Source organism: Poecile atricapillus, chromosome Z (assembly GCF_030490865.1).
Source record: "Poecile atricapillus isolate bPoeAtr1 chromosome Z, bPoeAtr1.hap1, whole genome shotgun sequence".
In the NCBI taxonomy this organism is placed as follows: domain Eukaryota; kingdom Metazoa; phylum Chordata; class Aves; order Passeriformes; family Paridae; genus Poecile; species Poecile atricapillus.
In genome coordinates, this window is record NC_081289.1 from 98781881 (window position 1) to 98799402 (window position 17522).

General features: G+C 38.1%; 1 protein-coding gene across 2 annotated transcripts in view; it reads right to left on the minus strand.

Moving 5' to 3' along the window:
- LNPEP (leucyl and cystinyl aminopeptidase) overlaps positions 1-5096 on the minus strand; it is a 56094-nt gene extending 50998 nt beyond the window's left edge. The window contains exon 1 of one of the 2 annotated variants that reach the window (XM_058826861.1): positions 4891-5096. Coding sequence is in view for 1 of the 2 variants with exons in the window: in XM_058826858.1 (XP_058682841.1) it covers positions 4891-4909 (19 nt within the window). In the remaining variant the exon portion in view is untranslated. The remainder of the gene's footprint in view (positions 1-4890) is intronic. The other variant, XM_058826858.1, reaches the window with a different exon arrangement.
- Positions 5097-17522: the final 12426 nt, after the last annotated feature.

The following is a 17522-nucleotide window of genomic DNA, read 5'->3' on the forward strand; positions in this document are numbered from 1 at the left end:
CTGTTCCCTATCATAAAGAAATCTTAATGCTTTTGCTCTTCTATACAATCTACTTTTGTACTTCATGAAAAAAAAATTGTGTTGGAGAACTGGAAATTCACTGAACTTTCTTAAACCAATGGGTAAAGGATGAAAAGAGAAACTTGAATTCTCTGCATTCATCACTACTGAAATCAGATGATGCTTTAAATAAAGAAAAATTCAGCTTCTTTGTATGCAATTGTTACACCAATGCCCATCTGATATGAAAAAAGTATTCTGACTAGTGAAACAAACAGAGGTGGTTTTATCCTTGCTTTTACTTGTTTCTACCATTTTTTTTGGCAGTCATTAGAGGGCTTTATCCCCACACTGACATAGCCTAAACAATGTGACACATGGTTGCTCAACTTTACATTATCTTCCCAAAAAAGATCACAAGACAGTCCTGGAATACTTCTACAGGTAGATACTGTGGTCAGCATAAGCATTCATAATTTTTTTACTTATGAGATAAACACACATAAATACTCCATGGTTTAATTCTGCAAGTGGAATACTAACTTAGTGGAAAAATACAAATGTTAGCACCTATACTCTCATCTTTAGACATTCTTTAAGTTACTGAATTCCCCTTCTGAACATCCATTGCTTGGCAGGGAGTTCACAGTGAAGCAGTAAAAGCAAACACACACCCAACACATTAAAAAAACAGGTTTCTGTTCAGCTGAGCTGACACAGGAACACAAGAGCAGACACTACAACACGGCTTTGTGGAAAACTACTACCCAGCACCATGCACTCAACATAAAACTCACACTTAGGAACAGATTAAACCAGCATTTTTTTCCCAGTAATAATTGATGGGATAGGCAAAACACAGGAAATAAATACATTAAGAACTGACCTCTTTGATGTTTCCTATCTGCCATCTTACCAAAAAAATATTACTCAATCTGTTGTTTAGGACTGAGTAACAGTTTAAGACAAACAGGAACCCTTCTGCTTCATGACACAACAGTGTAAAACACTGGCAGTCAAGGCAATGCCTTCTGCCCCCAATACAACTAAAGCTATTAACACAGGAACACGGTCATGCGACATCCAATACATTTCTGTACTGAACAAAATTAACACAAAGACCAAGAACATTTTAGAACTGACAGGAACTACCTGAAATAACCAGACTTTGCAAATAACATTTTCATTTTGTAAAGAGCATTACCTAACTCGATTTATTTTTACTTTCCAAAAAAAATACACACTTCTTCCTATAGGAGCCTTTTTATTTTGTTCATCAATTTAGTCATGTAATTAATATCAATGATTGCATCTGTTGTGCATGAAAAGGATAAAAATAATTCAGGAATGTCAGTGAAAGTGAGTGTTATTTGCACTTCAGCAGATCATCACAAGTTATCCCAGCTGCAGTTGCAAGTTTATGCATGTCACTTGTCTTAAATGAGAAACTCAGTCATAGCTCACTTGTACCTCTTTTTTCCATCTCAAGTAGAAAACTTACATATTTAATATATTCAATAGGAAATTACTAAATGACCTTTCAGAAACACATACAATCTTAAAAATAAGCAAAAGACTTGCTAAATAATTTGCATTGATGGCCAAAATAGATATGTCCAAAACTACATTACATATTCCCTTTAGTCTGTATTTCACTTCATTCACTCGTTTTTATTTGTTTCTTTAAATTTTAGTGAAACTGCTTAGGTAACAAGTGACTAGTCAAAATAAATAAATTCTACTCATTGATTCAGAGCAGAATTCAAAGGAATGTAAGATCATATAACTTAAAAAATTATGTGCAACAATAAAGACTTTAATGAACTTTTAATTAAACTTTGATTACTCATTCTTGGGGAAAAAATCTCAAATTAAGAACAGTCACGCAAAATAGAGGAATCCACCTCATAAAAAATCCTACCAGTAACCATTTCTAGAATATGTACTAATTTATAGCATTTATAACTTTCAAGGGGAAGTGCAAATGGGACATCAGGAAAATGCTGTTCATTGAGAGGGTGGCTGGTCACTGGAACAGGGATGTGGTTATGGCATCAAGCCTGCCAGAGATCATGGAACTAGATGCCACACTTAGTTATATGGTTTAGTTTTAGGTAGTCTTAAGAGGATCAGGGAGTTGGACTTAATGATCCTTATAGTTGCTTTCCAACTTGAGATATTCTATGATTAACTCAGCTATTCCAGGCGCTAAAAATAAATATGCAATTAACAGTTCTTCTAGAGCTACAGAACTCATACATTATCTCCACCTAAATTCCTAGGCAGGGGGGAAGACACAGCCTAGATCTCTTCAAAGAGGTCCAAAACTAAGTCTACAGTACAGGGGTAAGGAGTGAAGTAAAAAAACAAAAAAAGTTTAGTTTATCGGAGCATTTCCACTGGAGAAGCTATTCAAACAGTAAAGAGTTTAGCACACCCACTAGGATTTCAAAGAAAGGATAAGGGTTTCTTTGGCTTTTGAAATGGCTACGCTTTTTCCTTTTATTTAGGGAAAAGAAAAAAAATATTCCACCAAATACTGGACTAGAGAAACCAGGCTTTATATCCACTATAGTGCATTTGCTGCCTTAAAATCTATTTTAAGATACATACTCATTCTGACACAGCTCTACTTCCAAAAAGTGAAACAAGAAACTGTCTCATTGCTAGTTTGCCCAGTGGGCATCAGAGTTCTGAATACAACTAAAATGCTTTTGCAAAATCTTAAGATCCAGTCTTTCCTCTCTTCTCTGTTTTACAAGGCTAAAAGCCCCAAAGAACTGGGAGATCAACAAGTATAATACTGTAAGCTTCCGGTGATAGGCATCCTTTCTTCTGAATTTAAACAGCACTTCGCAAGTCAACATAGACTCACAAACAAAACTCGTAACTATTGTAAAAGACAAAACAAAAACATAGTTTATTTGAAAAATTTGATGCCCACAAAAGCTTCCAAAAGTTTTCCAGGTATGAAAATGAAAATTCTATTCAAAAAGCCAATAATGCAAGCATCCTCTTCACTTCAGATTTTTGCAGCTGCTATTGAGCACCAAACATGCTTCAAGATCATCAGAAATATGGAGCAACATCTTTGCTCTAATATTTGCATATTCTCTGTGGTGTCCTTTCCAGCAGAGCTTTCAGAAAGAAATTTATTGACCAACTTCAGGTCCAAATTTTCTTCCAGTCTTCTAACCATCTGCAGGCTTTTCATGTCAGGGAACAAAATTAGGCAGCTCAGTGCATGAAGATTGCTTTTCAGTACATGCTCAAGCCCACAGGTCCATTTCTTCCGGTTGCATGGAGGAGAATTTTTATAATGTTTTGTTGCACAGTGCAGCAATAGTATTATGCCAAACAGACCTTCTAAACAACATTTCATCTCTTTCAAAGGGCATGGCCTTAGCAAGATGACTTTAAAATAAAATTCTCCCCCAAACTGCATTACTACTAAAGACAAGCTCTTTTTACGATGCATACAAGAATGCAGCATACAATCCTGTGACTGAAATAGGCTGTAGTTGAAAGACCTTGTACCAAGGCCAAGATTAACTAGAGAGACAAAACATCAACTGTACAAACTGTAATTTTAACATGATGATACAAAGAGAAGAAAGAGGGAAAAGGTCTCTCTTGCTAGTTATGCCACCAAAATATGCCCAGAGCTCATAACCTTCAGTTTCTTTCAGATTCTAAACAGCAACATCAAATTATAGGAGATATTTCATGTGTTTGAAAAAAGGGAAATGCAAAGCAATGACGATATATTTTCAGATTCATAACATGGTTCACAGAACCATAGAATGGATTGGAAAGAACCTTAAAGATCATCCAACCCCCTTGCCATGATACAGAAAATTTATTTTTTAGTGCATGGGGTTGTCTCTGAATTTGACACAAATTTCATACTCTGACTTGGCAGGTCACTGAGGAGTTAAAATACGATGCAGCAAACACTACTTGGTACTCTAGCGATGGCTATCCAACATGCCATTTAACAGACCAAATCCCACCTGTAACGAAAGTGCTGCGTTTTCAGCTGGAAGGCTAGTTTTTTACCCACTGTCTAATTCCATATTTGGCCATGGTGAATCTAACCAAACATACTTCAGTTTCAGTTTGATCTGAGAGCTGCATTTCCTCCTCTGTCCTGGACGGGTAGAATGTGTTACTATTAGTAGAGGCAGTAGCAACACGGACTTTTCATGGCTTCATTTCAGGCACAAGCACAGGATGCATACACACTGCTGTATCACGATGCCAGCAAACGCTCCCGTATGCTTATGTCTAAGCATATGCAAACCACGTCGGTATTCCAAGCACTTCTGTCAATGCACGGACAGCTCTGAAAGCTTTCTGGCTTTCATGAACAACCTGAAACACTATTTCGTACACCGCTAATAGTTATGTATTTTACTTCTCCTTTTGCTCGGGGGGTCGGGGGAAGGGGGGGGGTGGTGGGGGAGGCACGCTCCGGTGAGAACGGCCCGATCAGGAAAATGCTATGAACAGCGGGTCTGGTTCCTACTTCCCATTAGAATCACGATGGCTTTGGAACCCCAGACGCCTACGAGGCTCCTTCAGTGGTGCCACACACGGCGAATGTACAGCTGGTGTACAAGTGGCCCCGGCTTCCCAGCGTCAGTGAGACCCCGGCCGGGCAGCGAGAAGCGCAACAGCGCCGAAAAAGCGAGGGAGCTCCTCTCACCTCTGGCGTTCAAGACACCTATTCCTAATTAACCTGAGACAATTTTCAAGCCGCAGACCACAGGGGCAGCAAGACTACGAAGCCTCTCGTTTTCCTCTGGGCAAGCACCACCCGCTGGACACGGCTCCGCCGGGAGGCCCCGCGGCCCCGTCCCGGGCTCCGGCGGCCGCCCGGGTACTCACCGCTGGGAAAGGGCTCCATCTTCCTCCCGGAGTCCGCTCTCAGCGGAGGCGCTACCACAGCTCTTCACTCCTCCTCCTCCTGCCGCCGCATGCTCCCAGGACGGGCTCAGTCCCTGCCCACCGCCAGCACCACCCCACCGGGGCCGCAGCACTATCGGCCCGCGGCTCCCTCCCTGCTCGGCAGCTTTCTCAGGAGAGGCAGCTCCCGCCAGCCACCACCCGCAGCCGCCTCAGCGCTCGCTTCCTCCTCGCCCCTGGCTGGGCCCCGCGGCACCGCCTCCTCCCCGCATGGGCCCGCCTCACGCCGGGGATGCCGGGGCAGGCTCCGGACCCGAAGGAACGAGGGTCGGAACGTGGCGGCCCCTGGGCCGCTCCGCAGGGCCGGGGGGACCCGGCCGCGGCGGCGCCCGGGCCCGAGGCGCAGTAGTCGCGCAGGCCGTGGCGGTGCCGTCCGGCCGGCTTTGCCTGCATCTCCTTGACGTGCCTCTTCCGTCGCAATTTTACCTTTTTATTTAAACAAATAAACAAATTATTCCCTTATCATCCGGTAGTGTTTTGCTGTGCAAGACGCAGAAATCAAAAAAGCATAACCAACTGTGTGAAATGTGATCAAATGATGCTACAAAGAAAGACTGGGCAGTGTTCCAGGAATCAAACACAAGAGATCAAAACAATGAATTGCACAAAAGGGACCTGGTATTTGTTAAAGAGAACCAGGAATCCATGGTGGATGTCACCAGGAAATATGAAAGTATTAAAACATCATTAGAAGTGTCAGCTGTGGGAAAAGTAGAAAAGTAGAAACATCTTCAGGATCAAATTCAAGAACTAAAAAATGCTACAAATATTATATTTATGGCTTTTAAACTTGGCACACATGGGAAACGGCATCATGGCAACTGTGAACTTTTGAAGACCGTGGGTCTCTCCAGTTTGAGGAGAGAGGATTACCCATGCTTTGGTTTTCAAGGCACTTTTTACTTCTGTGGACATTGTGTACATGTTTGCTAGTAAAGCATGTAGTACTGTATCATCTTAACTTACATAACATTTAATATCTGCATAACAGCTTGTACTACTGTGTTTATTGCTGTAATACGTATAATGAAATACTGATAGGTGATAGTAATACCTGCTGCCAGCCCCTGCACCCCCAGAGAATTTGGGGCACAAGAGACAAAACTTGTGATTATTGCTGAACATCAACAAAGAGCCATAAGATTGAAGGCAAACACCATGAACCTAAAGCTGCTGCAATCCTCTTGGCATTAGGGAGGGATTATGTGTAGAGATGACAAAGGAATCATGCTGTGATATGTCATATATCATCAATTTGGGACAAAATTTTCCTGATGTTGATCAAGGTGGACAGGCCATCTACACTTAACCTGGAATAGGAATGTATATAAATTACATGCATTCAATACCTAGCCTCATTATTGACTTGCCTGCCCCCTGCTCCCTGACAGCTATGCTTTTGCTATCATCTGATTGACTTTTTTTCTTAGAGAAAGAAGGAAATGGAAATTGATTCCTCCCAAAGAACACAATTTTATTGTCCCATATTTATTTTAAAAATAAAAAAAAATCTGAAGTTAATTGTTCTTTGGGTAAAGAAAGTGGCAAAGGCCAGGGGTCCACAAGAGCCCAGGCGCTAGTGCAGCCATGCACCTCTTCTCTATGTTTCATAAACCTAGAAGTGCACTTTTTCCACACATGATCATGTTTCACAGACTTAGTTATGGTGACAACCTTGTAGCACAATGTAGGTCAAAGTCATGTTTCACTCTAAGTCTTGGAGTTTAACACTGGCCCTAATGTTGGCACAGACCTAAGTGAGTTTTAATAACCATTTACATATTCTCAGACACCTTAACAAATCACAACAGCCCATCCTCAAAATAAAGACTTCTTTACATTATTAAATCATCAAATATTTTATTTTAATAGGATGACAGGTCGCTAGAGCTTTCTTTTCAAAGCACTAACCCTGGCTGGCCTATATTTAAATAAATTAAAGAACCAATACCTGTGTAGCTAACTATGTACAGATTCTACACAGTATCATGCAGAGGCTGCTGGGAGGCCTGAATGGAGTGTTTTGAGCTTGCTCATCACTTGCTTTCACCATTCTTAATTTCTGCCAATCAAAAGTCCCTAATCAGTATAATACAGCTTTAGGAAGCTAAAAAGCTAAAATAAGATCATTCTCCGTTACATGTGCAGAGATTTCTATATCCAGATTTTCCTATTAACAGCAAGTTTTAAGATAATACAATAGGAACTAGTCATACAGAATTAGTCAGTTATAGAGCTCATTTCACAGTAGCACCATTTGTACTGTAGTAGAAGAATAAGCATTTCGCTGCAGTATTGTATAACATCATTTAGGAAAAAAATTGAATGTATTTAAAAGTCCATCTTTGCTTGTGTTGGTAAAAAGCTAGAATTTCTCCAATATAATTTTAAAAAGTGCCTAAAAGTTATAGGTGCTTTCCACTATAAAATAAATACAGTTTCAAGTTATAGCTTGTGAGTTTGTAGAAATTAAGAATTTTAAATTGTTTATTTTTTAAAATTTTAAGTCAACTATTACCACAATCTTTATTTTTTTTTTTTAAGATGCAGAATAAAACCTTTCTTTGATTGCTTAAAGCCCTAAATATACCCTTACAGCATGTGCAATAACCCGTATTGTGCCTTAGTTTGGTAGCATTCATTCAAAAATATCTAAATTAAGATTTTTTCATGGGTTAAAGTATGTTTATATTGTGCAGCAACCCTGCACTTTCTGTTAACTTTGAAGACAAGCCATCTGTAAAGAATGCTTTAGATTGTCCAGCTTTTAGGCACATGAAAACATAACTCAGACTGTCTTTTTCTGGTTTATTTTTCTTGTGAAAGGCACAGATGTTTCATGAACAGTACAAGTGTCAGCAGACACTTGGGTGCTTTGACCCAGTGGAAAGCCTTCACTTGTTTTCAACCGGATCTGCATGTAAAAAGCAACTACACACAGTAAAGCTTTGTAGCTGAGAAGTTGCCAGGCCTCCAGGGGCTGGACGGTGAGGGTTCATCAGTCTTGCTGAAACATGTCAGAAGTAGCCCAGACTCAGGTGTGGAACTGGTGAATCATTTGGCTGACAACCTTAAAATAAGATGAAAAAATTGTCCCAACAAATACTTGTGCCTAAACTTGAACTGGGAGATAAGGAATAGAGAAGTTCTTTTCATTTATTGACTGAAGTGGTTAGTACTATTGATTAATACATTAACTTCTTCCTGAATGTGAGGTTTTGGTTTTTTGTTTCTTTGTTGCGTGCACCGTTCTGAACAAATCTGAGACCCTCATCCCCTGCCAGCAGGAACTACAGCCCCTTGTAGCCACTTCTTGCACAGGGTGCTGTCCCAAACAACCCATAGCACCGTGTTGGCAAAATAAATATCCTTATCTATGTGTCTATCTATTTCTACAGGTGTAGCCAGTTAAATAAATAAAGTAAATAATTTTGTGAACGATGGAGCTAAATGAGTCATGGTTGTTTTTGCATATCTTAACTCATTGCAAATTCTTGCTAGAAGAAGCAGCTGCTTCCACAGAAGTGTCATTGCTATCTGCTTTTTATTTATATTACAACCTACCTTTCAGCAGTACTTCCTAGGTCTATGTTCCTCTTTATAACAGAGTGTGGTTAAGTTCACACTGTTACCCTGCCTCTCTCCATGTCTCTTTCAGAAACATTTAGTCCACTGTGTATTTTCTTTGAATCCAGAAAGCTTTTGTTCTCTGTGGCCTAGAGCAAGGATTTGACGTGGTGTCCAGCCACAGTTGCAGTCCCATTCTCAATAGTCATGTAGAAATAAACACCTGTGGCACATGAGCCTTTGGGTAGATTACAGTGCTACATTACAGATAAAAAAACCCCAAGCTGTTGTAAGGAAGAGTCATAACAGGGATAGAACAGTGGAACATTTTATTGCAGTATAGTCACTTTGCCATAAACACTTTTCATGTTTTGCAGATTTTGTTTAATTCATAAAAATAAATAAACTACTGTAAGAACTTTCAGTTAAACCAGTGTAATTTTTTCTTTGTCTTGGCATATTGCTAGTATATTTCTAATTAACTTCTAAAGACCTCAATCTAGTGTTTAATTTCTTTAAAAAAGCATGTACTAGCTAGAAACGATCATGTACTACAAATATATCCACCACATAGCACAGAAGTAATTTACCAGTTTTTGTGGCATGCTATGGGGCATGATTCAAAAGTTACTTTTTCCACAGGAGAAATTAGGATACAATTAAGCGTGATGATTTAGGCAGATCTAACAGCTTGCCACTTTCCAAAATGGCAATGTCCTTTTCCCTGCTCAGTTCTTGCCTCATGTTTCACTGCTTACCTTACACTAACTCTAGTTATATTCCTCTAAGGGCTGATTTTAATTCTTCAGCTGCCTGACCTGGCAGAAAACTAGTTCACCAAACAGTGGATAATTTCATTTTGAGTCAGAGTTTTGTCAGAATCTGCAAAGTATCTGGATAACAATAGCAACAAGAGAGTTCATAAATATGCAGCTAAGTGACCTCTGCTCAGAATTCTCCTCTGCTTCCAGTAATAAACTGTCTGTGCCAGTCTGTCCCTTAGGGTTCTGGTCTTCAGCTGATCCACAGATCATCCCTAGATTTGTCTCTCTTTCCAGTGATTACATTCTGAATTCAGCTCAGGAAGCAGTCACTTTCTCTTATCCACCATAAACTGAAGCTACGTAGCATTGAAAACAGCCATTCTTAAATACAGAGAAAAAAAATGGTAGTAAATTTCTTCACTAAGACAGAAGTTTTATAAAGTAGGAAATCTGCCCAGAATAAATCCACACTGAGCATTTTAAAAGGACTTAGTATTGACAAGACTTATTTTTTCTTGAAATCAACAATAAATGACATCAACAGTAGTAAAGCAACAATGGTTATGGATTTTGAGAACTTCAATTACTGCTCTTAATGAATAAGATATAAACAAGATGCTTAATAAATAAGATACAAACATAAGTACCCCATAGCCAGAATAAAACTGGAATTTAAGTCATCCGTGCTCATGGCTCATCTCCAAAGTACCCCATTAAGCAACTGAATAGTATTACTTTCTCTTTTTCAAAATGGAGAGCTCTTGAAGAGCTGTGGTCTGAAATTATCAGCCACTTATCAGATGTCGTGAAAAACCTAACACGATTTACTTAATGTATTTTTATTAATGTATTTGTTAATCTTTGTCTAGTACTACAAAGTTAAGTGATGTGAATCAGGCAAGTATTGAATATTAGAAATATGAGACTGATGAACCATCCAGGGTTACTTTGCTCCTGATATGCTGAGTTCTGTGAACATGCCTACCATAAGATACTAAGCTGGTTGATGTGTCCTCGATCTTCCATAAAGCAGAAGTAAGCACCAGGTGTAGTCGAATGGTCAGTGTAACACCATGTAACACATGTGTATTATTACACATACTTCTCTGAAGTGTTCAGTGTTGACACCCCTAGTTGGATTCTATTTGCACAGGGCAACGAGGACAAAATCCCTTGCACCCATTAAAAAGATTATAAAAGAAAATTGTGCAAAAACATCGTGACTAATACTTCTGTAGCAAAATAGTCTACTTCAGTGATGCTCTCAGTCTTAAATTATTTATTAACTGTAGAGCTTTTATTTGTAACAAAATTGTAGCCCTCAGTCAGATCACATATGTTAAAGGATAGAGAACGTACCATATGCTAATTAAGGTGCCCATGGCAGTGGCATCTATTAAGCCAAGGTACTCTAACTTAAAATACCTCAAGACAACAAGAAAGCATAAAGTCTAGCCAGTGTGTTTGAGCTCTAATTCAAGTATATATTCAGAAACTAGAATTCTTTCGACTTGCCTGTGGTGAATTTTTCAGTGGTGTATTTATTTCACTGAAAGTCTATCCACATGTTGGCAGTGTTCCTTTAAAAACAAATCTTTGAGAAAGGCAGGTAGCAAATGACTTGATAACATTGTGTTGAAGAGACATATCCTTGCTTCTTATCAAACATTGTAATTATTTTACTAAGTTTTTAAATAAAAAAATTTCAGGTATTAATACAATCCTTTTATTTTCTTTCTTTTAAGGAATAATGCTTGAATGGTAATGCTTTAATACTAAATGCTAATCATAATGCTTAAATTGTAATGCTTTTAGCTCCTTTTTATTCCTGTTATCCATTCTAAGCAGTAGATTGAAGTTAATGGGGCTTTTTTGCTGCTGCTTGATGCTAATTATGTTCTTTTGTGAGAAACTACTTATAGAATTGTTGCTGATATTAAAATTATAGTCTACATCTGTCCTTTGTAAACTCTCTGTTCATACATTTAGTCCACAACCACATTAAGAAATACTGATTTCATGTTTTTCTTCTTATTGGAGTAACAGTATATTTACAAGACTTTTGCAGAGACAGTAAATGCAGCCTGAGTCACAAAATAGTAGCATGAATACTCTTGGGTAAGAAATATGATCACATACACGGGTGTGTGAAATTTGCAGCTAATGACTGATGGGAAAGATAGTTCTGGGTGGTGTACAAAGACATAAATTTAAAATCAACTGGCTATTTGGTCAGGCTAACTTTGACCCAGTAGATACTATAGATGTGAACTGATAGACAATCCAAATAGCTGAAAAGCAACATCATTTACCAGATAGGTATCACTATCAGTTAGCAAAACTTGGTATGGATTAGAAACTCATAATCCTCCCACCTCTGGCTCCCAATGCAGGGAGTAATTACCAGCAATGAAAGCCCCATTAATATACAAAACTGTTTCTGGGCATAAGACATAGTACTGGATAATAACGTTTTATCTGCAATACCTTTCAAGTATTGACAAGCCCTTGAACTAAAAAAACAAGTAATTTTGTAGTTCAGCTTTCCTGAGGGGATTTATCTGAAGTTCTCATGCACTAAAGAGAAGCTGGTGCTCCCTTTATTTTCTTGACATCTTTCACTGTTGTAATTCCTTCAGGACTGAGTCATACAGTAAAATAAGATATTGTCTCAGAGGGAAAAAAAATACACATGAAAGAAATAGAGCATAACTTACGTAAGAATAAAATAATATTAAATGTCAGCCTAAGGACTCAGAGTTAACTAGTCCTGTCTACTTCTATTCCTTTACACAATACTTTAAATGCATCAATTTTTGAAAACATTTTACATTTTACCCCAATTCTCAAGACTAAGTGTATATTATAGTGTTAATGGGCCACACTGCGGATATGAATGAGTAGACTGATGTAGCTCTATTGGCCTTCAGAAGTTTTACAATTAATTCCAAAAGCTAATGATTTAACTAGATAATTTCCAGACTGATGACTAGCTTTCCCATAGACGGGTATGAGAGAGTGAAAAAATTGCTCTGTTTCCTGAAAGTGAAACCATGGAAATAAAACGTGATACCAGTATGATGCAATAACATATCTCCAGCATAGCTGCCAGTCAGTGAGAGGAGAAACAGAGCTCTGCGTTTCACAGTAGTTTTAATTGTAATGATTTGGTGAACTAGGATACTCCATTGCACCTGTACATTTCTGACTCAGAAGAAGGCAAGGCAAGGCAAGGCAAGGCAAGGCAATAATTCATTAGAATTAACTGGAAGTATGCTTATGCAATTACGAGCCTGATGTTGTAACATCATAGCTTGTTTTCCAAAATACCCACACCATGTCTGCACTTATCAGTCCCTTTCATAATTAAAATGGCATTCTTTCTATTCTATCCTCTCCAACCACTTCATTAACCTCAATAGTGTAGGAAACCTAGGCAGAAAACCTAAGCTACTGTTCAGAAACCTTGGACCAAGTTCCAAAAAATGGTGTATGGAGAACTGCTTACTTGAAGGCTCCAATTATGAACATTTCACACTAACCCACAGCCATCCACAGGGACACAGCAACAACAGTGACCAAATAGCGGTTATAGTTACTTCAACGGTCTTAGGAAGGGCATATCTATTAAAAATAAAATAGATGGTTGTGAATAACATCCAAGAGTCTTGCAGTCCTGTTTCTCAGGAATTCATGTGACTTGGATTATGCATGCAGCAGCCTGTTTGTGGTCACTGTTCTGAGAAGTTTGGCACTCACAGGTCTTACCTTGGAAAAATATCAGTATCTTGAATGAAGAGAACTGTGTAGAGGTTATAAGAAGGCTTGTAAGGCTATGCTGTAGGTGAAACTTCCAAAGTACTTTTCCTCTCTGGAGGGAATCTTACAAAACCCTCATAAATACCAGGAGATGCACACAGTATTAGAACAGAATAACGCTGATAGGATGTCTGTCGGGAATGGAGAGCATGCATTTGGAAACACCACTGTTCTATGAAGGGATATAATGCTAGGAATATGCAATATAATCAGTGCATAACAATGTCAGGGGTAGTCAATTGAACATCCAACAACTGCCTCGAATCACTTAGCTCTGATTCACAGCAGTATGTTCCAAGCATAGATAATGCTTTGCAACTGCCAAATGAGAAGACAAACTGCAAACAAAATCAGTCACATTAATATGAGAAGGCTACTAAGAGATAAAAATCTCCATAGGCAGCAGGCAAGATGTCACTTCCATATTTAACAAAAAAATTGTGTGAGACAAGTGTGTGCCTGAAGGACGTTGGTATCTAATAATAGAATTGCCTCACACAATCTCTTTCTATGGCAAAGGTTTCTGGGCACACCCTCATGAGGAGAAAACTGAGCTGATCATAAACAAGCAGAGCTGGGGCTGGAAAGCAGCGGGAGCATACTGCCTCCCCAAGACAGTCAGCTTTATGGCACTAACGTGGCACCTGAGCTGCATTAAACACTTGAACTAAATTCCTAAGAAGACACTGGAGTCTTCTGGACAGGAACTTTCTTGCATCCATATTCCTCTTCAAAAGAGTCTTGCAAATGCAAATGCTTACCTTCTTACAAATCCAAGTGAAAAAGAAATCAAGTAGAAAGACAAAAAGTGCTTAGGTGCGTGAAAGGTATAAACCCTCTCTATGTATGATGAGGTGGTTTTATGCATGTACCGTTTATGTGTGATGTTAGTTGGTTTTACAAAGTGTGTGTTTGTTTGAGATTTGAATATATTTAGCTTTATTTAATTTTGCTTCAATTTCTGTTCCTATAAGCACCAGAAAATACCGTCCTACTGAAAAACAGGTGCCAAGCTAAGGAAAATAACTATTTCTTCATTCAGTTGTGATAAGATACCAGCAAGAAGTTAGACTAAAAGAAGTAAAAAAAAAACCAACCATGAGGCTATACCAGCAAGATGAGATGATGTCATATTAGGGTTTTTCTATATCCCCTTTTCAATTGCCAACTGATCAATAACAGGCCAGAAGTACAGTATTCTTAGAACAAATTTAAGGTGTCGTGTGCCTGATAATATTGAAATATTTCTACTCACTTAACTACTTTGGAGATCCAGTTATTTGGTATATTTCATCTTTTGGACAATGTATTTAAGCTACAGAACAAATGTAGGCTTCAGCTGTTAAAAATCAGAGATACTCTGACATACATCTTGTACATTTATGCTTGGAAATACTGGGAGTGAGAAATAGCAAAATATTTGAGGAACACTTGGACACTTCCTAGAACCATTTAAGAGCTGTCAGAGTACGGTATACTGTTTGGAAAAGTCTTGCTTGCCAAACTGCAATTTTTCCCCAGAAATGTGCCGTTAGCAATAAAATGGTAATTGGCAAAGCATTTTGACATCAGATGTGGAATTCCTAGATGGATTTAAAGAGAAAATAATCTAATTAATAATAATTAATTACAGTAGTCTTCTAAAATGCAGGTATCTTAGGATATGTCTGCATTGGATATTTAACTCAGCCTGAGGAAGACAATCATTGCCTGTGCTGAATAAGAGGTACCAATGATTTGTTCTGTCCCTGTTAGACTGTCCACTCTGTTGTTCTCTCTGTTATATCACTAGGGGCAGAAACTGGGGAGCAGGGTGACTGGAGACAGACAATTGTTGAACTTGGTTCAGCCATGTTCTTTGGCTTAGCACTTTCCTGTAAAATACTCATAAGAAAGTAGCTCATCCTAAATCTAAAGAGTCATCTGATCCATCAAGTTGTTACTGAGATACAGTGCTTAGATCATATATATCAGACATCATATCAATAATTTTTAACCTGGATTCAGCAGCCAGTCTGAGGCTGTTGATATTTTTGCCCAGCTGTCTGATGCTTCTAATGATGGTGTCTGACACAATCCCGCTGGTTTACAGTCACAGTCCATAGTTATCCAGAGGCTTACAGACAACTAAGTAAAGACTTATCAATCAGTGCCTGATCTGGGTGAGCTTTAGTCAAGCACCTCTATCAGAAGAATATTTTCTATCAAATACAGTAGACAAGGTAAACTGTGACTTTAAACTATGTAACCACACTAGTGAATTGTGAGTTTTTATTATCCTGACTTCTAAGGCTGTGCATGAGGAGAGGCTGCATCTTCCTTACCGGTGACTTGTGAAAATTCGTAAGGTTACAGGAGTAAGATGAGCTTGTTTTACTGCAAAGCAATGCTCCAGCCCATTATGGCTCTAATTTATATAAGTTCTGCTCATGTCTTTTGACCACATCTTTCTTGAGATAGGTTTTGTATCAAGGAACAGAGGAAGTTACCGTACCATGCAATAGGGCACCTCCCAAATTTTGTCAAACTTTTTAATAGGGACTAAAATAACTCCTTCTAGGGCAGTTTCCTCAATAAGATATTCACTTAGATTTTAGCAAGAGCTTACTAGTGTAAAAATTGCATTCGGTTTTAAATCCTTTGGCACAGTTTGTGGTCCCTAAATAGCCCACTGCTTAATAAATAAGTGTAGGAAACAAAAGAAGAAATACAAATGCAACTTAGCTTCCAGAAAACTTGTGTGACAGTGATTATTGATCATATGCATGTCTGTTTTGTGAGTATGTTTTCCAAAGTAAAGCCTGAACACAAATACAGTTACAGCTACGCATACTGCAGTAGTAGGAAATATTTGCTATGGCAATACATTTGGAGGACATTAGCTCATATCATACTTTATAGATGAAGACTGAACTAACATAGACATTGGGCAAAACTGCTACCCTTGATTAGCTAAATATCCAAACTTTACTTCATCTTCTTTCCTCTAATCATCGTCATGCTCCAATACTTTAAAATACAAGTTTAATGGGATTAATTGTGGTATTCTATGCTTTCAGTGTGTTGTTATGTCTAAACATCTTCTAACTCACCCCCAGAAAAAGTAAAATGCACTCCCAGAATAATTAGTTCTAAAAGAGAAAAAAGCTGATTCAAATGTGTGAAGATGAATATAAATATTTTTCAGCAATAGTTATAATATTGGAACTGTATCCTTGCAATGTTTCTCATAATTGAGTTTCTTTTTCATTTCCTTTTATGTACAACAACATCATTCCAATTAAAATCACTTTTTTACTGTGACAGCCAGTAAGAGTTTCTTGTTAGACAAAATTTTTGTAAAATTAATTTGTTTGTTACTATTAGAAGAATGACTCAGTTTAATCGCTGTGTAAATTAAGTTAAAACTGTTGCCTTTATCTAGTTCTTTGTTGATTTATCAGAAGAATGTATGAACTTAATGCTTACATTTCTTCTGCAGTTGCAGTAGATAATCAACTATCTTTTCTATTTTGTTTCTCTCTGTCTCTGAAAGAGATGGTCCTTGGTCCTGACAGCTGTTTACATTATGAATAACTGATATTTTAAAAAGTGCAAAAGAGAAGAAAAAAAAGAAGAAAATACAGTTTATTAAAACCTGATTTACAACAAAAAAAAATAAAGCTAGAATCACATTGGAAAGCACTTCTCAGTAGTAAATCTGGCTAGTAGATAGCTCTGTAGCTATCCAGCTGTCCCAGAAGGCTGATGCAACTTGAATAGCACTACAGTGATTGTCAGAGGTAATCCAAGGAGAAGAGAAGCACCTACAGCTTCCTCAGAGTTTTGCTGGTGATATGAACATCATCTGTGATAATCAGAGTATTACCATGTTGTCAGGATTTTAGAGATTTGACATCATTCTGTATTTGCAAGTGTATTTTCCCTTTGAAGGTTCAAAGAGCTGCAAATCACTTAAATCAGGTGAGAACACATGCCATTGAGGACTACTTACTGAGCAGTTCAAAGAACAGGCTGCTTGTTGGTACTCGTCATCTCCAGCATTTTTAACTCTCTTGAGCTGAAGGAACAAGAACCATACAGTATTACAGTAGAACATTTCAGGAAGCAAAAAATTTAATTAATTAATTAATTAATTAATTAAAGATTAAAAGAAGTAAAAAAAAATAACCCTGAGGCTATACCAGCAAGATGAGATGATGTCATATTAGGGTTTTTCTATTCCCCTTTTCAAATGCCAACTGATCAATAACAGGCCAGAAGTACAATATTCTTAGAACAAATTTAAGGTGTCATGTGCCTGATAATATTGAAATATTTCTACTCACTTAACTACTTTGGAGATCCAGTTATTTGGTATATTTCATCTTTTGGACAATGTATTTAAGCTACAGAACTGGCTTC